This window comes from Ixodes scapularis, unplaced genomic scaffold, assembly GCF_016920785.2.
Source record: "Ixodes scapularis isolate PalLabHiFi unplaced genomic scaffold, ASM1692078v2 PGA_scaffold5__190_contigs__length_132052651, whole genome shotgun sequence".
Lineage (NCBI taxonomy): Eukaryota > Metazoa > Arthropoda > Arachnida > Ixodida > Ixodidae > Ixodes > Ixodes scapularis.
In genome coordinates this window covers 6652402-6676127 of record NW_024609880.1, presented here as the reverse complement: position 1 = coordinate 6676127, position 23726 = coordinate 6652402, and the positions used below count along the sequence as shown (strand labels likewise).

At 44.6% G+C, this 23726-nt stretch overlaps 1 protein-coding gene across 1 annotated transcript in view; it reads right to left on the bottom strand.

The window, feature by feature from the left end:
* Positions 1-23726, bottom strand: part of LOC8030777 (retinol dehydrogenase 12-like) — a 39271-nt gene that overhangs the window by 10432 nt on the left and 5113 nt on the right. The window contains exons 2-5 of the mRNA XM_042294008.1: positions 16341-16580; positions 12608-12700; positions 11339-11533; positions 6070-6179 (exon numbers count right to left, since the gene is read on the bottom strand). Of these exons, the coding sequence (XP_042149942.1) occupies positions 6070-6179; positions 11339-11533; positions 12608-12700; positions 16341-16580 (638 nt within the window). The remainder of the gene's footprint in view (positions 1-6069; positions 6180-11338; positions 11534-12607; positions 12701-16340; positions 16581-23726) is intronic.

Here is a 23726-nt window from a genome sequence, read left to right as displayed (position 1 = left end):
AAACCAGGCCCGAGGGTTTTTCGCCCAGAAGGCTGAAAGGCGGAGATGGACCGTGGAGGAAGCTCCGTCGCCGTTGGAAGAGATGCCAGCAGCACTCTGGTTCATGTTGGTCGGACGTCCGGAGTCGCCAGTTTGTCGGCGGTGTTCTATAAACGTCAAAGGAAAAATGCAGGCGTCCAAGCCAGAGCTTTGGCTCGAGTCAATTTTCTTTCTTTATTTCCCTGGCTCCCAAGCCACGAGCGCTATCAGAGGCTGGTGCTCGTGATAGCCAGCATTGCGAACCTAGCGCATCTGTTTGTGTCACTATAGTTGTATTCATTGGTGTTTGATACTACGCATAAAAATGAGTACACGGGAATGTTTCTTTTTCTTCGTTCTGAATGTCCACTTTAAGTTTTTTTGCCCCACAAAGTGAGTGCAGCCATTGTAAGTATTAAATATATTCGAAAGTAAAGGAACACTTCGAGATGAGAATTGTTACAAACGAAATGCGTTTCTGGCTTTTCTTTTATTTCCGATTCAATTTAGAACATCGTTGACAAAATATGCAAATGAGCTTATCAATTCTAATTTCGGTTTTCTCACTGAATGGACGCTCTTTTATTTTTTATTTGACCCAAGATATTTGAGGATGTGTCGCTTGGTCATAATTATAGTGTTTTCTTTAATATTGTAACAGAAAAATATTCTCAATATGAAGGTACTAATACTATAAAGAAGGCGAAATTAATGTTACGACTGACGCGTTGCGTTTTGTTTGTTTTATTAACTAGTTATTAATAATTTCATCAAATATAACTTGCGTGAAGGTACAAGGCCCTATGATGTATATTTTTAGTCAAGAATGTTTTAGAAATAATCTAATGTTTTCGCCTACACTATATATTAAAAAATAAAAAAAATAAAACAAAGCACAGCTCAGAAAACGGATAGTGCAGATAATATATTGGCGCTTTCTACCGGGTAGCCATAAAATACTTGCGATTTCCGTTCATTTCCTAGAATTTCCGCGCATCCTTCTTGAAAATATTTTGGAAATGTAATAATGTGCCATTTTTCAAAATAAACAGTACAGACAGCTGCTCTCGCAAATAGTGCTAAAACCTCACTTAAAGGAAATGCAGTTGCAGGGCCATCTCATAGATGGCGCTAGCGTGCCAGTGTGTCTCCCTTCGTAAGATATGAGAAGAGGTTGTAATGCACACGGTAGTAAGAATTAAGCCGAAAATTTCTGAAGCAGCCTTTACACAACAAAATATGGCATCCAAACGAGAATGCTTTAATCTGCGCTTTCCAAATGTTCTCACAACTTTTCTTGACAGTACCTAACTGGTAACTATAATGCGTGCGTGCCCAAATTACAGGCAGAGACAAATACGTTTCCAGACTAAATCAGCAAATTCTGCAAACTTCTACCGCAACCAAGTTTAGAAGAGTGCAAACTTGGGGAAGTTGGTGACGCATTGCGAAAATGAATAGGTGAGTTGGTGTAGTAGTATTTTTGTGTATTTGCGGGAATTGGTATTTTTGTTTTATTAAAATAACTTGTGAATTAGCGCACGGCCTGGTGTGGACATTTCGTTCACTTGTGCCTCGTCCTTTCTTTACGCTGTCTTCATTTATTTATACCGCAACAAATAAGCCTCTTGCTCAGTGGCGTAGCGATGGAGCATACTTGTGCTGCCCTTGTGTCAGGATGCATGGCGTAGGTAAGAGCTTTCCGAACTTAGGATCGCCATGACATGATATATTCCTGACGTGCTTTGTGCTATTCTTGGGCCTACCGGTGGAACTGTGAGGTTAGATATGCACTGCCTGATTACATCCCAGCCAGAGGAGGACATTCCAGCTGTTGCAGTGACGATTTAGCTTTTAGCATCCCGTAATAAATCAGTAATTGGGTAACCGAGGGCACTGTGCGTAGCATTTATACTGAATAGTGTTTCATGACTCTTTTAGGTTTTCTTCTTTTTACCTTACAAGAAATGTGCATAATATTTTTTAACCAAGTGAAACTGGAAAAAAAGTATCACAAAGGCTTAACTAGAGAGCCTTATGCTGCCAGCTCAACCACCGTTGCTGGTAATAATAGCCGAATTAGTAAATTGAAAGAAAAACGATCAGTCTCAAACATGCTTTTCTAACTTACTTGATTATAAACGAGAATTCGTTAAAAGACGACGGCTAAAGTTTGGTAATAGTGAACACGCTAGTCGTCCGCAAGTAACTTAAGTTTATTGTGAGTTTCTTTAGGTAGAGTTAGTCAGCCCTAGAAGGCTTCCGGAGTCTTCGCCGTAGACGAGAAATTTAGCCAGCACAGTGCCACTGCTAGCCCGGAATCGTTGACGTGCATCGTGCGCTAGTGGTACACGACTGCTCCCCGACACGATCCTCCAGAAGGAAACGGGCATGAGTAAATATTGAACCCATGATCCCTGGGCTCTGCATCCCGACCATCATCCGCGCGTGCTCCGTCCGAGCTGCGGTGCCCTATCACACTCGGCGTCCGATTTTCCTTTATGCGCTTTCAATTACACATTAAAAATAACAATCCCGCACATTCAAGCCTATGCGGAGCGCAAGTTCGTCTGCTTCTTTTGCAGGGGTTGGGGTTACGTCAGAAGGCCGAGCTCTGATTGGCTCTGATCGAAGGATAGTGGGTAGACCTCAAGGCAGCCTGATTTGAGTTCTACCCACTCTCCTGAAATTAGAGCCAATAAGAGCTCGGCGTTCTGACGAACCACAAGCCCTGCAAAGGATGCAGACCAGACTTGTAGACGTTACTGAAAAATAGTAAGGAATTACATTTACAATTACTCAAGGCTAAATTGTAATTTATTAAAATTACAATTACCCACCCATAAAAGTAAGTGACCGTTACCCCGAAAAGTAATCCGTTACTTTCGTGGCGTTACTTTCAGCATTACTGTTTTCAATTAAGGAAGAAAGGGAAGAGGGTTATTCAAGTTTTTATTGTTGCAACCTGTTCCATTTAACGATCTTGAGTATTTTGAGCAACAGCTGACTCTTGAAACTCGTCAGACTTTTTGCGTTATTTCTTACTCAATGTGTCGACTGCTACGCTGAACACTTTCTGAACTGAGACACTGGATGGGAGTGGCATATTGTGCCTCACGAATGTTTCATGCTTTGCATTTATCTTTTTCAGCGAAGCAATGCAAGTACTATATTTACCTCGAGAATAGAGCACAGCTTCTTGGTTGCAGCCGTTGCCTGATATTCAAGAGTTTTAGTAGATCGTTTCGATACCTCCAATGCCCCCGATAACGATATGATGAATGCGCAAAAGCGGTGGCGGAGTATCGGGTATCGTTATCGGAGTCATCGGACCGATCTACTGAAATTCTCCATTGTCGAAATCGCGAAGCTGTAGAAGTCACCATACGTGTAGTCAAAACTAGAACACAAATTGATGTATGTCCATCTTATTATACTGGCATATATTGCCAGACAAGAGCAAAGCATAGTTGTTACAGTAAGGTGATAATTAAATAATAAACAAGGTTTGCCTCGATATTCTTCTTCTTTTGGTTCTGAACAGGTCGAGCCTCGGATGAGACGTTGGTGAATAAAAAAAAAGTTCCCAGTATATAAATTTAAGTTATCAAAAAGAGGACATTTATAAAAACAATTAATTAGAACGTTGGTTAAAAAAAGGAAATGTAAACGCACGCTTGTCGTGTGTACCTTTCTTGGTGCCGTTCATAAACACACTGAGAACGAGCCGACCGCAGTTTACTCGGATGTTCTCCAGATAGACGTCCGCTGATCCCACGTGCACCGAAGGGCAGAGTACTAAGTAAGCTGCCCTATGGCCCCACTCATAAATTTCACTCTCCTTCAAGCTCAGAATATCAAGTCTATGTCAGCCACCATCATGTTTATTTGTAAAAGTATCTGCTTGAGATAGGGCGCGCCCGGTTGGGGTAAAAACAGGAAGAACAAGAAAGTAAGACTATTACCATTTCTGAAGTTCTCTAAGAAAGCTGACTCACAAAAGGGTGACTCAGCTGCAGATAACCTGGCTGGAACTCACAAATAAAGGGGGGGAAACCCTAAAATTTGGACTACAAAAAAGTAAGTAGCTTTTAAAACAGGGTCAAATGAGTTGGAAGAAGCAAAAAAAAACACATCCGGCTTTCTAAGAGAAGATGATTAGTGTGCAGCAACGAACGAGGATGCTTTTGACAATAACACCTCCACATATTATCACATCTCTTTTAGTGGTTTTTAGGTTAGACGGAGCGTTGTCTCGTGTTGTGATATTATCAAAAATGGTCGTAGTCACTGTAACCGAGAAGGACATTTTTAATTCTTGTCTGTGCACTTACCGCCTCGAGCTTCTCGAAGAGGCTCACAATCACTTAGTGTCCTCCTCTCCCCGCCTTCAATCGCAAAGAAAAACAAGAAACCAAAAAAAAAAAGCGGAGATAACTTGCTCCCTCCTTTCCTTTATTTTTTTGTAGAAATGCCGATTTGGATTTTTTTTACTGTTGTTAGTGTCAAAAAAAAGAAAAGATTCAGGGGCAGGGTGTTGCAAAAAGACTTTGAGGAACTGAAGAGTGCCAAGCCTCCCTTTGCGCTGTTCGATTCCTGTGACAGTGTCACTGCGCTCAACTTCGCAAGAAAAAATCTTTTTTTAGGGGGCGGGGGGGTAGGGGGTCCCGTAAAAAATGTAGCGGATTACAAGGAATACATTACGTCAAACATGTAAGGGAATTACTTTAAAATTACTCTAGAAAATATGTAATTATTCCGCTACTAAATTACTGATAAATGTAAGGGATTACAAGTAATTTCGTTACTTGTAACGGATTACGTACAAGTCTGATGCAGACAAACTTGCCCTACGTATTAAAGATGTCTGATTTGGGCGTCACGGAAGTAAAGCGCCATCTTAGCCTCCCAATCTATGGGGTGTGCGGAGGGAACTTGGATCCTCTGTCCGATGACCTGCCTTTTTTGTATACCCACATTGTGACACGCTAAACTCGTCGCCATCACGATTCTCACTAGCCTGCTTCCATTTCCAAGGAATATTAGCGAGCAAATATATGTGGTTTTCCTGTCCGGTCAACCGAGGACATCTAGCACACCGCAGCGAAGGCGAACTATTGTTTTCAACGTTCGACGAACGTCGAAAACTTTCGACGTGCAGACGCGTCTCAGTTACACGGCGCCTTTTCAAAGTGCAGTGACAGTGTAATCACGCCACCACGTGATTTCATGGTCTGACGTTACACGGTGACGTTACGTGACGTTTGGAATCACTTGTCATGTCGAATGTGTCACTGGATGACCGTTCACACGATCGTCTTCCTGGACGAATCGAAATTTGTCCGTAAAACTTTGGTTGGCACCTTAAGTATTTCAAACCGATAGCTTGATATGAAAGCCCTTCGACGTGCCTTTCTCGCTCGACTTAGTCTGACCCCGTGATGTTATAATGTCGCGTGACGCGATGGTGTCACGCAAAGTGACGTCACAGTTTGAAGTCGTGGTGTCAAGTGCTACAACTAGGTGACGTTACTTTAATTTCCCCTTATAATATGGCGTCCAAATCATCATGGTGTCACCTGACGTTACGTCAAGCTGTTTTATGACGTCACCGCGTCATGTGGCGCCCCAGTGTCACGTGACGTGACGTCACAAATTTTCCGCTTCATTTAATGGGAGAAATATTTCTGCTAAATTCGGGTAGAAGGCACTCCGCGTTATTAACCAAATCGAGGGATATCGCACCTTCATTGCTCTTAACGGGATGGCTAAGCCACGTGGTTTTTCTATGGAAAAATATACCCCTTTTGAAACAACATCAAGCCGCATTGGCAGCCGCCATTCCTTGGTCACGAAGCATGTGAGTTGATCGGAATCCGCGCCGAATGCAGAAACAACGCTCGTGTTTAATACATATTCGGAGTACATGCCCAAAACAACGGCTGACTCCGGTAATGAGCGAAGCAGCCACCAGATGGGGCGCACTTTTGAAAAGAGTATATTGCATGAGAGACAAACTGCACGCCGTGAGCAAACTGCGCATTTCATTACCTTGCCACAGATGTCCTGGAGCGAACAGAAGAAGGACGCCACCACTCTCGGAGAGTTGACTGCAATGGGAGTCTTCACAACGCCAGGGTGGACCGAGTTCACTGTTACGCCTGCAGTTCGAAAGGCACCAGAAAAACGCGTGTTAAAACAGATCCTTAAAAAGAAACAAAAAAAACCAGCCTTAACGTCTTGGTAAAATAAATCTTTGAGAACCAGGAAAACACAACTTATAATTGACGTCTAATATATTTTTTTTCGATTAATATTTTCTTTTTTGTACACGGCCTAAATAATTTGCTGTCACCGGTTTGTGTTTCGAGTGAAGTAATTACATAGTGCGGATGCGCTAGGCAGCCTAAACCTTGTTCTTGCCTGCCAAACGTTTTGATCTCATGTGTCCACCCAAATTATCGCTGTTTGTCTACTAAGAAAAAAACATTTCGCATTTCACGTTGAATGGTTTTGCTGATCGGCACACATGATCCTGCTGTTAATCGGGCTTCTACGAAGGTATTCAATCAGTTAAATCATGGCTATGTCTACGTGGTAGTACTCAGAGTTTTTTAAAACAAAAGAAAAAGCACTAGAAAACATTTTTTTTTGTTAATACTTGAACAATATTTAAAGGTTTCTCATACTCAATGGCGTGCAGAGTTTTTCTCTTTTTTTTAAGTTTGTAATGACATATTATTTACCTATTGTAAAAAAGTGTGTCCCCTAATATTTTCACATCTTTAGAATCTCACCTGAGTTGTGGCATTGAGATAAATTAAGAAATTACGAAGATGCGAACCAGCTTGCAGATACTAATGGTTACTTCGTGAGAAAGGGGGAATATTTGGAAGAATAGGAAGGCCAACAAAAGAAGGCCAAGCCGAAGTCAACAGACACAAATGAACACACAACGGTTGACACTCGCACAAAACCCGCCATCAAAGATTATAAAAGCTGGATCACTTCTCCGCTCCTGATCCAAGAGCGCGCATCCTTTGGTAACAAGAAGCGCTGGTTGGTGTAGATCACAGCCAAGGCCGCTTCACCACTGCCGCTTTGGTATGACCTGCCACTTCAACGGGAAATGCATGCCAACTGTGGTCAAGCTGAGCTTCGTGCGCTCATCACTTGAGACGCGATTCAGCGGTGACGAGAGTCATGTGACAGCAGGCGACGCGCCCTGCGCGTTCCCTGTGGTTTTGGCTTTTCTCCACGGCAATAAAAAAGTGGTTTCTGCAAAAAATATTGAAATTAGAATGACCGCTTTTAAATTGCAGTGACAGTTATGTCTCGTCGTAAAATGGAATGTTCTATTTCCATTACATTTTCTTGTTTTTGTTTTCGTATTCTGTTGAAAGGATTGTGCCACGGCAACTACGTCCGCGCAGACGTATAACACATACATATACACCAACCCATGTTTACAAACGAAGCGGAGCGTGCCTAGCGGACGCCACTGGCGCCGCGCATGCGCGATGGGGGTGTGGGCAAACGGCTCGCCGTCGCCCATGAACAAACCATTGAAATGTGATGTTGTCGGCGTCCGTGTGAGTCCCCCTGCCCTTTTTTGCGTTCGAATCGGTGATTCTACGTCTTCTTGGCGATGTCTGACTACTTGAGCGGCGTCACCGAAATTACCGAGGCTCGTTACACCGCAAAACTTCGCGTGAATAATGTGACATGTGGCGATTCATTCCGCGTGGACGCGGCAGTATGTACGCTACCGCCCAATTCGCATGATGAGATTTCGTTAGCAATTTTCAGTCGCGACGCCGCTCGGGCTGCAAAAGCGTGAACCGTAGCTGAGATGGTCGACGTCGATATTGAAAATCACAAGCAGAATCGGACCAAGTGAATCAGGCATAACAAGTAGTGATGGTCACTGGTAACAATGATCAACATCTCCTTGTATCTATACTGTTTACATCGAGCCTGCTTCTCTAACCTTCAAATTTGTCTTTTGAGGCCTGCACTTACTTCTTATCGCAAGTACCGGGCCAGCATTTGGTCTTCGGGCCGGTGTAGTCTAAGAGAGCAGACGACAAGCATAAACGTTTGAAAGAGCAGACGTCAATTCGACCGATCAGGCGGCCGTTCGAACTTGAAGACGCACTGAGCGTAGTCCGCAGGTGGTCCGTACAACTTGAAGGTTTTCCGGCGTTTATGTTGGAACAAAACAAATAAATCTGATGACCACAAGTATCTGTGAATTTAACCCAAAGTGCTTCCCGCCCAAGCAATCGTTGTCCGACGGCGTCTGCTTTTCCCTTTTGACGGCACATATCCAGATTCTCGGACGAACCGAGCACGTGAAAACTGACCTTCAAACCTTTCTCGACACTTCTGGTACGGCCCCAGTCGCGGCGTTTTGACGAGAAGACAGGCTTTTGTCTGGTTCTTCCCGAAACAACGCAGGAATACACGTCTGGCATGGGGACTTCTGCCCACAGCCCCAGACCAAAAGGGCGACCGACGCGCCACCACCGCACCGTGACGTCACAGAGTTGAATTCTCCCTTAACGTTTGCCACAAAAACTTAAATATATGTCTTTCTCTGCCGAGTCAATTTCTCTGGTCGATTCAGCGAGGGGACCCTACATCTTGAGGGGAGAGCGCAACTAGCTTAATACAGTTCTCTACAGCTGAGCTTTAATGTGAAGGTCGAGTGTCCTTGAATTTATTAGAATTTAAACGATGGGTATAAGGCAGGGACCTCTAATACCATCCTGGGTGCGACATCGACTGGCGTGTTTAACTTTCTTATACCATCCACGCATGGAAGTAGTCCCAAAGTGACAACAAACGACATCACAGAAGCCGCCACGTCCTTTTAGAGCGCAGCTCTTAGGCGCCCGTTTCCGGCCTGAGCGGCGTCGGCGTCGCCGTCGGCGTAACCGTGCGGCGCATTATGGGTAAATTTCCCCGCTAAATCTAGCGGAAAAATTTCCCTGCTAAATTTAGCGGTAAATTTTCCCTGCTAAATCTAGGAGAAAAATTTCCCCGCCAAATTTAGCTGAAAAATTCCCCGCTAAATCTAGCAGAAACATTTCCCCGCTAAATTCTAGCGAAAAAATTTCCCGGCTAAATCTAGCGGGAAAAATTTCCCCGCTAAATCCAGCGGAAAAATTTCTCTGGGGGTCACGTGACCCCCCGAGGTCATGTGACCCCCGTGGTCACGTGACCCCCAAGGTCACGTGACCACCGTGACCTTGGGGAGGGGGGCATGTGACCCCACCAAGATAACATGACCACCCTCCCCTCGAGGTCACTTGAGCCCCCCCCCCCCCCCGGCCAAAACACGTGAACCTCAGTACCCTTCCCTCCTCGTCCTCAAGAGCTGCGCTCTAATTCGGCGTTACAGGGAGTTGAAAACGGCTTTCACTTTGTCAGGTACCGATATTCTGACGCTGGTCGTAGACTTTCTGCCACAGAACTATGAGCCAACGCTGTGGTCACGGCATTCGACCACCTGGATGCTAAAGCTTCCTTGGACTGTCAAGCTAAAGAAGGACCTGCACAGAACAGTCATCTTTCACGTAGACCACGACAGCTGTGTCACATCCAGGTTGGCTGCCCACACTTGACACCGACAACATTTATGACGTCACAACACTTTTATGGCGTCATAAAGGGGATTAAAGTGGGTTAAATCAGGGAGATTAAACAAGGACGATACGCCGCGGTCAAAATTTCCCTGGAAGTACATGGTCGGTGCACTTTCAGGCGGCACTACAACTTTCATCTATCTCGGGTTCGGAGCAGGCCGTCCAAAAGTTTTTCAGCGAAGTTCAGATTGCTCCACTGACGCAATTTCAAAATATAAAATACGCTTTTGCACCGCTCGCGCTCGTTTACCGCCAGCTACTGCACTCTAAAAAAAAAAAAAAAGTGAGTCTGCTTTCCCGCACAACACTCAGAGAGCCAACCACCGCAACTTACGGAGGCAGCTCAGCGAATAAAAATGCCGAAACATATTTTTCGACCAAAAAAACGCAGACGGAGTTGTGACATTAAGCAATGCAAGCGTGACATTTTGCATTGCTTAATGTCACAACTCAGACTGCGTTTTTCGGTCTAAACATATGTTTCGGCATCGTCATTCGCTGAAGTTACTCCGTAAGTTGCGGTGATTGGCTCTCCGAGTTTTGTGCGTGAAAGTAGACGCACAGACTTTTTTTAGAGTGTGGCGCTAATCGACACCGCTGGTGAGCGTCCCCTGACTCGGTAGTCAATACACAACGGCCGTCCTGGGAACTATCGCTACCAAAGGCAAAAATAGCCAATAGGTATAGGCCCTGCCCGGCGAAGTGTGAAGAATTATTAACCGAGAGCGGCACTATTGTGAAAATTAAAGGGCGGATATGAAGCAGAGCTCAATTCCCTTGGCTCAAAGATTGTTTTCGAAGTTTTCTCTTGGAAAGCAAAGTAAAAATTTCGACACCATATATGCAAGAAAAAAAAAAAAAACTAGAGCGTGAGGTCGGTCTGTTCTAGAGATAGGATGACACTGGCGGTGCTAACCTTATGACTTTAACGCTTGTCAGTATCCTTGTGTGAAAAAGACCTAGAGGCTGACGAAAATAATCCCTCGAGAAGGGGAACAAGAGGGACAAAGGACAAACAAATCTTGAAATGCAGCTTGTCCAGCTCGCTTTCACCATTGCATTTAATTGCATTATAATTATAACCGAGAAGCTATTTTTTCGCATTCTCCAGCGCAGTCACTATTAGGCGTTCCGCGAGTTTTATACCTCCCCGTACCATAGTTGGAGCACCCCAAAAGAAAATTTTCAAGTCACTTTGCATCATCTATATTATGTATTATATTATAATTCATATTTATGTAATTATGTTACATTAGGTTATATTAAAATATACCTATAATATCCTTATATTATACAGTCACGTCCCGTTTGTGTCGCCGGCGCAGCGACCAAGCACACACAAGCGAATTAGACAAGACGTCTCCATCAATCAAACGACTACGTCACTCTTCCAACCCTTAAAAATTCATTGTCGGATTTTAGTTAATATTAGTTAACTTATTATGATGGCTATCCCCTTATCTAATGTCCAGCCGAACATGATAAATACATGGTGAAGACGGCACCCGTCTAACTCTCATCTCCTTTAAAAAAATTATCTGTCCGAATTAAACTAATACACCCTGTATATTATAACTACGTCGTTTGTTTGTGGACAACATTGTCACGTGGTACAAGGTGAATGGGCTCTAGATGAACTGGTAAGTGAACACTGAATGAAGCCTTGTTACCCTTGTCTTTTAGTTTTTTGGCAAGCGCCCTGGTGCAGGGGACAACGGCGAGCTTGTTGTTGCAGTAGGCGGCGTCAGGATCATTGACCGGATGTCTTCCCCTAGCGCGGTCTTCGAAGCGGTCCAGGTTTCCCAAGTGATGCAGCATCGAGGACACATTCACCACTCGGCTGGGAGCGCTCTTCCTGAGCAGATCTGCGCGGGACGAGAACCATTGACAGCAGTCCGATTTCTCGCGACATCTCGGGCCTCCAAAGCGAAATGTTTGAAAGGACCCTCGAGGAACGTTTTCAGATACCTCTGCGACCGTCGGCATTATTTATTATTTCTTTGCTGCTCATTCCGTTACTCTCGTTTTAAGGATTTGCAGAATAATCGTACCTTTAAAAGTGAGTAGGGCTATACACTTCGTTCATCCCTAAACTGACATCGGGGTGGGAGCTGCGGGCTCGCCGGCCATTTAACAGCCTCTGTTTTGTTACGTGACTCCCCTCTCTGCGCGTGGGTATGAGCGAGAGCATGGTCACGTGGCAAAGAGATAGACGTAAGGGTGGTCCTACCAGCGCGTAGCTTCCCCCGCATTGTCAGCGTAGGGGTGAATATGGTATGGTGTTAATATGGCAGGTAGACACAGTCCTAAAAGAGCGGGGGGGGGGGGGGGGGGGGTCTTTTGCACGCGCAGTGCTGCACCACGTGGGGGTAAACATTGGCCTGTTTGTCTACAACTTGCAAGCCGTGCAGGCAGTGTAAAATAACACTATATTTTCCGGGGTTTTTTTCGACTGTTTTCATGGGCATTTGTTCCTTAATTTCACTCCCTCAAAGCTCTTGTAATTTATCGGAAACTGCCTGTACTGCCCATATATTCTAGCATTTTACGTCACGTTATTTATGTTGCCAGTAGACCTTGTCAGCCACCCAGACCAAAGTTCAAAAATGCATGCCTTCGGGAAAGAAACAATATTGTAATTGTAATTGGGGTTATTATTTCTTGTCTTTTTATCTTCTTAACAAGTTTTAGGAAACAGTGATTAGCAAAGTTTAGCCTTAACGCTTCATGTCCACAGTTGCTTAAAAGTAACATCCCAACGCATTTTTTTTTCTGCATACGAGTATCACACCGGTAGCCACACCTTTGCTTCCTGAAGTTTCCAGCATTGATAATGCCAGTACTATATAAACAAAACCTAAATCATTCTCGGTAGTTAAAAAAAAAAAGACGTATGACAGCGCTCGAGCAGCTTTAATGCAAACGTATTGTTGACTCACCTAGGAGTAGAAGCGTAAGCAACAGGTGACCGAGATAGTTAATTTGGAAGGCCGTTTCGTAGCCGTCCTCTGTCAGCTTGGGACTACCAGGCCCTGCAGAAACATCACTTGAGTCACCTCAAAAGCTCTATAAATTTTAAGAAACGGCCAAACCCAAAACAAACAAAAACACTGAAACCTACTAGCAGTGCTGCGCCAATGAACGTCTGAATAAAGAAGCGATATACATGTGAACAATGGTTCGTTTCTTTTTCGCTTCACTGCTTTTAGGGCCTACATCTCCATTTGTATATTATTTTATTTGAATTAATGTGCATTTATTAAAATTGCGACACTATATTCAATTAGTGTTTTCTTTTAGAAAGTGGTGAGGTATCGGGTACAGCAGATAAGAAAAAAGAAGACACAGTTACTGAGAGACGGATAACCACGGGCGTGGCTAATATCGGAGAGATTGCTGCATGAGACTATAAGAATGCCGAAGATCAAATCACGAAGTAAGGGCAGCAATCATCATAGCGCCACCCCCGGCGTTTCTTATGTTTTCAATGGGCATAGGAAAACATAGAATACGCAAATGGTTTTGAATTAACCGATTAACCCACAGGTTAATCGGCTAACGGATTAATCGCTGAGTAATATTCGTCGCCATGAACTGGCGAAAATTGAATACTTCTATCACGTGCATTATCCTTGGCGCTTTCGAACTCAAGATCACAAATTTGTTCACTGGTGATGCTTCGACTCCTCAGGGCTGTACGTTTCCAAAGTTCACCATTGCAAACTTCTGTTTTTTTTTCGCCCTTAATTATGCACAAAACTATGGTACACCTAAAACCAATTAGAATCTACAGTCAAGAGAGACAAGAGCAGCATAAAAAAATGTCGCATCGATCAATCAGTTAACTTTAATTTATTTTGACTTGACCAGGGTAGCAATGCTTCAATTTGGGCTATTTGGTTTGACATACTGATGTACACTGCGCTGCGAAGTTACACTTACCACATAAAGACGTAAAGTGTGAGATGATATGAAAGACAGTTAAGAAAATGACGTACTTGTGAAAGCGCAAACTAACATTTGTTTATTTTTCGTTTCTTTTTTCTTCATTCTTTTGTTTTAAAGGATAAAACCTGCCTGATAATTCACGGAATTGAAAATTTATCTCTTTGCGGGCAATTGTAGACACGGTGTTTTAGGGGACAGGAGTTGAGATGACGCATATGTACCTGAGAAATCGTGGAAAGGACTGAGACGATTAATGTATTTTCTGTCATTTGTAGACAGTGGGTGTTGGTGGTGTTGTTGTAATGCTGTTGGTACTCTGGAGCTGATGTTTGTCCTGCTGTGCTGCGGAATCTTTTTAAACAGTTCTATTTCTTTTTGGTTTAGGGGCTGCTGAGTGTTCAATAACGCTCGTGCCATGCCTTCCGGAAGCTATGTGAAAAGTTTCCATGAATTCGCGCATAATCCTTTCATAGTGCGCTTGGTAGCACACTGTGCAAGATGCAGCTGCGACGCTCTCCTTGCAGATACAACCATCTTAAGTAGAACACAAGACAGGACGCAAGCGCGAAATCATGGAAGCTTTTCATATGGCTTCCGGAAGGCATGGCATTTGCGTTAGTGAACCCGTCAGTAGCTTTAAAACAAAAAGAAATATAACTGCTTAAAAAGAGTCCGCAGATCAACAGGGCAAACATCAGCACCAGGGTGAAACAGCATAAGCACCAACACCACCAACACCAACTGTTTGCAAATGACAGAAAATGCATTAATCGTCGATGTCATTTCCACGATTTCTAAGGTACATACGCGTCATCTAAACTCCAGCCTTTATCTGTCCCCTAAAACACCTTGTCTACAAGCGCCTGCAAAGACGTCAATTTTTAATTCCGTGAATTATCAGGCAATCTTCATCCTTCAAAACAAAGGTATAAAAAAGGGCGGCGAAGAAAGGAAAAATAAACAGTTATTAGTTTGCGCTTTCATAAGTGCGTCATGTTCTTAACTGTCTTTCATATCATCTCATAGTTTACGTCGTTATATGTTATGTGTAACTTCGCAGTGCAGTATACATCAGAATTGACGAGGGTATGTTGTGTCATCTGTAACTTCTCGTATTTTGGAAAAGGTCAGTTGACGTGCCGCATTCACAAAAATTATAAGAAAAACACGCGCCTAAAGGTTGTTACATTTTCCGGTCGGTGGATATTTTTTTTATATCGGCATTGCTGTTTCGTCTTACATGTTTTTTCGTTTATTTATTTGTTGTCATCGACTGCCATTAAGTTAACAAGGAATCGTAGAGTTCCGCACAGCTGCTTTTCAATTCGCGGTCCTAGATTTAAATGGAAAAATATTTCTAGGTAAAAAACACGTATTTCCCACTTTCGAATTACTTAAAAGTACTTCGTACTTATCAAATCTACGCCAGTAAAAAGATGTATATGCATTGTTCCGTCCTCTCCTCTAGTTTTGCGTCAAGCATTAGGTTGTACGAAAAGCGAACCAAATATTTAAATGAAATTGTTTAATTAAAACGTAATCTTTCGGCGTCGCTAGGGATATTAGCGTGTGCGAATCATACTTCGAAATATAGAGCGTGATATTTATATTTTCTGAAATTTGGAACCTATTAATCAATCGAATAATTATAATTTCTTACTGGGTTCAAAATGTTTTAATAGGCCTACAACCCTGATATTCACTTTACTGAATTCCAAACACACTCACAAACATGAAACAAAATAAAAACGTATTTACTCGATTCTAAGCACGCCCTTTTTTTCATACCCGCGATGTTCAAAGAGGGGGGGGGGGGGGGGGGGGGGGGGGGGTGCTAGGATTCGGAACATGCTTACATTTGCATGCAAACTTTTTTTCGGGTGTTTATGTTTGAAAATGGGGGGGGGGGGGGGGTGCCTAGAATCGCGAAAATACGGTAGGTAGGAGAAATGTATCAGAATTCATAGTATAAAACCGGGTTCAGTGTGAAATATTTGTGTTTCGCGGGTCTGTGCCTTGTTTTATCTTTTATTATACAAATAAACTACCAGCTGGTCCGGCTGAGTACCCTGGCCTCAGAAAAAGTACGGCTCCCTTGCCGTGTTCTACTACGGTCTACACACAAACTGCCCACAAATATTTTGTCGACAACTTTAGAGGATTATGATTGTAAATCTGAGACTGGGGCAGAAAAGAGATCATAACAGGAGGTACTAAAAGAGGAGGCAACGTCTCAAACTCAGGCTGAGTTTGAGACGTTGCCTCCTCTTTTACTACCTTCTGTTGTGTTCTCTTTCCAGCCCCAGTCTCAGGTTTACAATCATGTTCAACTTACACCAGCTCGCCTGCATTCTGACTATTTTTTCTTTAGCGGATTTATTGCTTCTAAAGATCTATAGAGAAATTTTACCGCGAAATATAGTGGTATAGATGTTTTCGTTAGATTTAGCAAGGACATTTCTCCGCTACGTTACGCGATATTGTGACGAGACGCCCCCACTATGGCGTCACGTCACAGTATGACATCACGTTGCATACTGACGTCACGTCGCACCATGACGTCACGTCCCGCTATCACTTCACGCGACACCATGAAGTCATGCGAGGCTGTTACAACACTTGCCACGAAGACGCTACATAAAAGGAACTCGGGTTTTCGCAGCGAAGCCATCGCTAATACAAATTGTCACCGTAAATAGCTCGCCGAGTTTTCTTTGCCCGCACCAAGCAAAACGCCGGCGTTGTTGACGAGTACATCCAGCCTCGTCTCCGTCGCAACGATGTCTTTGGCAAACGCTCGAACCGACTTGAACGAGGCCAGGTCCAGGTACTTCACGATGACGAGCTGCCTTGTGTCCTCGAAGATTTCGCTGGCCGCCCTCTTCGCCTCGTCCAGGTTGCAGCAGCCGATGATGACACGAGCCTTCCGTCGAGCTAGCTCTCTGGCAGTCTCCTTGCCCATCCCTGCTTGGGCAAGGGAAAGGGAAGATGACCCCCAGACAATTCTTGAAATTAGGCTAGGACTAGTTGGTGATAATACCCACAGTGGCATAAACTATCGCAGGAAAGGAAGGCTTCCACGCAATGGTGACAGATATCTACATTCTTACCACTAAACGGGTACGAATGTGTCAAACGAAAATGTCTAATTCTAAGCGGCATAGAATAACCTCAAAGCAACTCTGGCGTTTATAATAAGATGTTTCACAACGCAAAGACATAAGAAATTAAAGAAATTTATGATATATATAAATATATATATATATATATATGTAGGTACAGTAAGGTAAATATAAAAACAATGGACCGGGAAAAGTTAATAAGTCAAAGATGCGTACTGTTGGAGTTACTAATTCGAAGTTTATTACGACGTTTCGAGCTCGAAACGTCGTAATAAACTTCGAATTAGTAACTCCAACAGTACGCATCTTTGACTTATGTATATATATATATATATATATATATATATATATATATATATATATATATATATATATATATATATAGGGTGTTTCAGAAAACTCGGGCCAAATCGCTCCTGCGAAAACTACTCATCGCAACAAAAAAAAAAGGCTTGTGTCGTTTTGGTCCCGGGCCAGGGGCCCATTTAGAAAAATTATTAAAGTCCGTGATAATTAAGTTGTTCATTATTTTTGCGTAATTAGTTTTTAATATTGTGTTTAAGGGCATGGTTTCAATTAGAAAATTGTACAGCATCTTCGAAAAACAGTAAATCAACAAATTGCAGAACGATAGAAGGCACGCGCATCATTGTACGGCTTTCTGAAAAACCGCACAAATTCGCCGGGTTTTAAAGTTTCGGTTTGCTATCGGAGCGCATCTCGGCCCGGGCGGCGCCGCGCCCCGTGGAGAGTTAGTGCAAACGGCCTCTGCTGCGTCGCGCGATGACAGCGCAGCAGAGGCTTTATATATATATGGGTGATTTCATCTCAACTCAGGCACGGATTTAGGGTCGAATTTTTAATTTTGACGAAAAAAATATATGTTTTGGGGCAATTCCTATAATAAAAGAAGACGCAAACGGTTATTTCGTTGGATTTTTTTGTTCTCAAGTTATGGACCATTGAAGCGGTCAAGGTGGAAATTGATGTTTTTCCAGCCTATCGGAGGTGCCATATTTCACTCCATCCCTTTTCCCTACTTTTTACGCTACGTCAATGTAACTTTTTGGGAACGCTCTAGACATAGGCTTTTTTATGCTTATAAAGCGTCTAGGTCATAACATTCGTAATGATTTTTTTTATTTGTCAAACCGCCTCTCTTTGACGATATTTGACGAAGTTCAGCGAGCTGTGCTGTGTGACCTAATTCGCATATTTTTATGATCTTTATATCCCCGTAAAGCACCAATTATGCTCTTTATTTTGATTATAATTTCAATATTTTGCCACAAGTATATAATGCGCTACATCTGCCTGAAAAACGAATATTTCGAAAAACAAGCAATTTTGAAGTCGATTTTCTAAAAAACCCCGCTTCTTATTTTTTCCATTTTTTATTCACAGTTAGTTAATATAGTAGTCTAGCAGGAACTACCAACAGAAATTGTAATATATTGTTTGTATGGCCGCTATTAAGACTCGAATCTCGTGCTATGAGCGTTTTGAACGGGACTTCGCACAGGCGCTTTGCTGAGCAGAATTTTGGCCAATGTAAAGTTTTCTATTTAATGTTAGTACTTACCACAATATCTGAGCGTAAAAGCAAGTGAAGTAACAAATTTATCCTTACAATATTTATTTACTTGGCACTGGGGTGATTTGAAATGTGTGTGAGCATCGCCTTATGTATTGACGGAGAAGTACGTAACATCTAAACTCACGGACAAACGGAAGTCACGAGGGAAAAGTCTAAGTGACCTGGCATGAATCACTGCAAATAGAAATGAAACCTAAACACATGACTAACGCATTTCAAGCCTTACACGCCACGAAATGCTTGTCCTTACACGCCACGAAATGTTCGTTATTTTACGAAAGAGGCCGTATGTGCACAAAATAGACCGTACTTCCTCAGCGTCAGATACTGAATCGCACATATGTATATGCACTGCGTATCTGTTTGACATAAGAAAATATGACAATTACATATAAAGTTCGGAATTTTAAACTCAAGATGCGACACGTAACCAGAGAAGGGAAGTAATATTTCATGTTGTAGCCTAAACATGTTCATTGCATAAAACATATCAAAATGTGTTGACCAAATGTCTCATATACTCCTAATTAACACAAAATACACTCAAAGTTAATACAAATATAAACTTGAAAACGAATTGAACACCGCCAAATTCCGCCTGGTTTACGGATAGACGACGCAGTACCTTTTCAATACTACACGGCGCTGCTCACACAAAAATAGTGATAAACACCTGGGATAGGGATAGTCATCTTTCGACGTAGCACATTTCGAGACAATAGGTTGATGCAATTCTGAGCCAGTTTTCGCTTTGTCCAAATTGTAGTCAGTTCAGTGTCAAAGTCTCCCTATTGAAAATCGCTCTGATGGGATTTCAGGATTTTTTTAAAGGGTGTGAAAGGGACTTCAGGAATTCTTGTGATGTTTGAAAGGTGCACCGATATTTCCTGGTGGGTTCGTTGGCCCCGTCAGAGGCTCTCCTGAAATGTCTGAAGTCCCCTTTACAATGCCTTGAAATGTCTGGAAGCCTGTCAAGAACTTTTCTAATGGGGTCGGGAAAACCTTCAGGCTTCTTGAGATGTCGGCGGGCCACGGCTTAGGTCGAGAAAACACATTTCGCAGAATTAGAATATAGCCTTATTGTACGCTACGGGGAAAAAAAAGTATTTGGAGAATGCCGATCGTATGTATGTACGGTCAGATTTGTAGTACTGCTCTTCTATCAATTACGAGTGGGTCGTCTGTCACTGCCCGGGGGTTCGGTCGCCAAGGAGGCCACTGAGGGCGACCGCCCCACGTAGAGAATCAACGAGCCGCTGGCCGAGTGGTGTTGACCGAGCGGCGTTTTGAGGCGAACGCAATCCTGTCCGCTGGAGGCGAAATCCGTGGAACCATAAATAAAAAAAAAAATAAACAAGCTGACAGCACTGCGCGCTTTCCAGAAAGAGGGACCCACGCGGGAGCGACTCGTTCCGGGAACCGGTTCTTCCACGGGAGACGGTCCCCAAAAGCAAGTCACACTGCCCCTCTCTCCGCCCGGCGATGGGGAGAGGGTGCAGGGCTGCCAGCCCAGCGGTCGGCGGGAGAGGGTGGTGTGTGCAAGCGGGGGAGGCCAGCCGCCAGTATAGCCATTTTCTCTCTGCTCGTGGACAGTTCCGGTTAGCCCACACAGCGGATTTTTGGAGCGGACCAATTTCCTCCAGCAAGGTGAGCGTGCATGCCTTTCAGGGCTCGCCCCTTGGTCTCTTTTGATTCTTCCTTGGTTCCGCAGGTGCACCATAGTTCGGCGCTGGCCGCCTTCAGCACCGTTCGAGCGCCGTCGTGTTCAGCGCATTCAAGGAGATGGTGGCCGGTGTCGGCTTACTCGCTGCAAAGCCTGGCAGTCGGGGTCAGCGTCCCACCGCATGTTGTGCCTGCGCACCGGGATTATGGCGCTGTGGGCCCTGAGACAGTGGATGACGGTCGCTGTCCGGACTTGGTTTTTGCGCCTCTTCGTCCGTCCGACTTCAGAAGCATCCAGCGAGCGAAAAATACGCCGAAGACGCCGGCGTATTGTCATCATGGACGAAACCGTGACTGTGCTCGGGATTTTTCAACGGCGGCGGGTGCTAGCGCTTGCGACTTCGTGGTTCTCGCTAAACGCGCCTACTAAGACTGTGTATGTGTACGTGAGGTGCACCTGCTCGGTTTTATTAGCTGAATTACCGCACATCAGGAATATACCCAGCGGCATTGTGAGTACTTCGAAATATATTTTTCTTTGTGTTAAAGAAGTCAGTTGTCCCTGTTTGATGTGATCTCTTTCGTCTACCGCTCCTTGCGCCGGGTTTCAACAAACGTTGCTTTTTATCACCTTTTTGAGTTATAATATGCATGTAAAACTAAATGTCTGCAATAAATTTTGAATAATGTTTTGAACTGCATTTTGTCTGTGGTTCACAGTTATTTGCGCGTCTAAAGGGGTGATGGGCTAAAGGGTCTGGCGGGTTGAAGGGCTGTGGGGCTAAAGGGTTTTTCTATGGGGCATCCCTGAAGGGTTTTTCTGTAGGGTATTTTTGAAGGGTTTTGAAGGCCTGTGAGGTCCCATAATCCTTCAAGGCTGCCGGGCCCTTTAGAAATATTTTCAATAGGGCTATGGCGCGTCGTCTGATCACACAGCGCACACTCACAGGGGGACAAGGATGAACGCACTGTTTGAACGGTGCGGCCTTTTCACGGTCCCACCATTTAGCTCTGTCTATTCTGGGGTTTGGTAAACTTTTTCTAGGACCACATCACCTCCCCCTTCCCCCATTGCTTTGCTCCACACATGAGAAGATTGCATGCCTTTCGATGGGGTTACCTTCTCCCACCCCTTCCTTTTAAGCTCCCGATAACGGGACAGCTCCTCTTGGTCGATGAAGAGAAGCGTTATCCCCTTGATTTTCTGGCCGAGAGCTTCAGCCCTATTGAAAATATTTCTAAAGGGCCCGTCAGCCTTGAATGATTATGGGACCTCACAGGCCTTCAAAACCCTTCAAAAACACCCCACAGAAAAACCCTTCAAGGATACCCCATAGAAAAACCCTTTAGCCCCACAGCCCTTTAACCCGTCAGGCCCTTTAGCCCATCAACCCTTTAGACGCCCAAATGACTGTGAACCATAGACAAAAATGCAGGTCAAAACACTGAAAATTTATTGCCGACATTTAGTTTTACATGCATATTATAACTCAAAAAGCAACGCTTGTTCAAACCCGGCGCAAGGAGCTGTAGACGAAAGGGATCACATCAAACAGGGACAACTCACATCCTTATCACAAAGAAAAATACCTTTCAAAGTACTCACAATGCCGCTGGGTATATTCCTGATGTACGGTAGTTCAGCTAATAAAACCGAGCAGGTGCACCTCACGGACACATGCACAGTCTCAGTAAGCACGTTTAGCGAAAACCACAAACTCGTAAGCAGCACCCGCCGCCGTTGAGAAATCCCGAGCACAGTCACGGTTTCGTCCATGATGACATCGCGCCGGAGTCTTCGGCGTATTTTTCGCTCGCTGGTCGGAAGTCGGACGGACGAAGAGGCGCAAGGAACAAGTCCGGACAGCGGCCGTCATCCACTGTCTCAACACCCACAGTGCCATAATCCCGGTGCGCAGGCACAACATGCGGTGGGACGCTGACCCCGACTGCCAGGCTTTGCAGCGAGTAAGCCGACACCGGCCACCATCTCCTTGAATGCGCTGAACACAAAGGCGCTCGAGCGGTGCTGAAGGCGGCCTGCGCCGAACTATGGTTCACCTGCGGTACCAAGAAAGAAACTGCACGGATCAAAACAGACCAAGGGGCGAGCCCTCAAAACCATGCATGCTCACCTTCCTGGAGGAAATTGGTCCGCTCCAAACATCCCGGCTCGTGGGATAACCGGAACCGCACACGAGCAGAGAGAAAATGGCTATGGCCTCCCCCGCTTGCACACACCACCCTCCTCCCCCCGACCGCTGGCCTGGCAGCCCTGCACCCTCTCCCCATCGCCGGGCGGAGAGAGGCGATTGCTTTTTGGGGACAGTCCCCCGTGGAAGACCGGTTCCCGGAACGAGTCGCTCCCGCGTGCGTCCCTGTTCCTGGAAAGCGTGCACTGCTCTCGGCTTGTTCTTTTTTTTTTTCTTGTTTTTTTTTTTTTTTTTTTTTTTATACATGGTTGCACGTATTTCGCCTCGAGCGGACAGGATTGCGTTTGCCTCAAAACGCCGCTCGGCCAACACCACTCGGCCCGCGGCTCGTCAATTCTCCACATGGGCGGTCGCCCTCAGTAGCTCTTTCGCGACCGAACACCCGGGCAGTGACAGACGGGTCCAGGAGCCCACTCGTATTTGATAGAAGAGCAGTTATAAAAATCTGACCGTCCTTACACACGATCGGCATTCTCCAAATACTTATTTTTTCCCCCGTAGCGTACAATAAGCAGCTATGTTCATTAATTCTGCGAAATGTGTTTTTTCCACCTGGGCCGTTGCCCACACAGACATATCAAGAGGCCTGAAGGTTTTCCCGACCCCATTAGAAAAGTTCTTGACAGGCTTTCAGACATTTCAAGGCATCGTAAAGGGGACTTTAGACATTTCAGGAGAGCCTCTGACGGGGCCAGTGAACCCACCAGGAAATATCGGTGCCCCCGTCAAACATCTCAGAAATTCCTGAAGTCCCTTTCACACCCTTTAAAAAAATCCTGAAGTCCCATCAGAGCGATTTTCAATAGGGAGCGAACGTACGCGCGTTAGTTATGGAGCTCAGCTCAGTTGTTTTCAAGTTATGCAGTGACGCATAATGCTTCAGCACACCACCCACTCCATCGCTTTTGCCGTGCCCTGACGCCGAGTATATCCACCTGCTGACAACAAACTTCTGAAAATCGTGTAATTGGTGCTGATTTTTGAAATGGCTTGGAGCGCCGTCCGAAACATAGATTAGCTCCAAAAAAACGGGCAAGAGTTCCTCGAGCCTGTCTTCAATCATTGTGAGCGCAAAGAGCGCGTGTGCAGAATCATGACAGGTATCGTCACTCACGACGCCGAAACTTGGTGTTCCCTTCCTGGTCGTCGCAACGCAGGTGAAGATTGTCACCATCTTGGTTTTCCAGTGGTATCCCTGCACTGCACGTTGGAGCACAATACTCCAGTTTTCGGCGAAATCAAAGTGGAGGACTCCGACGCGTGGCTTCACATTTGCTTTTTCAAGCCATATAGCTCTCTGTTCTGCGCGCCGAATATAATAGTGGGGTATGTATTTCTTCGTCCACTTGTTGAGTTCGTTAAGAAAAGCAGTGGCCTCCAAATGTTTTTTCACCAACTCGCCACCAGATTCCCACAGTGCCAACTCCAGTTCATCTTCAGCGCTCATCCCTAGCATCTCGAGGGACTTCCGGTTCGAACAGGCTTCACACCTCAGCAAGAAGTGGTTTTCTGAAGG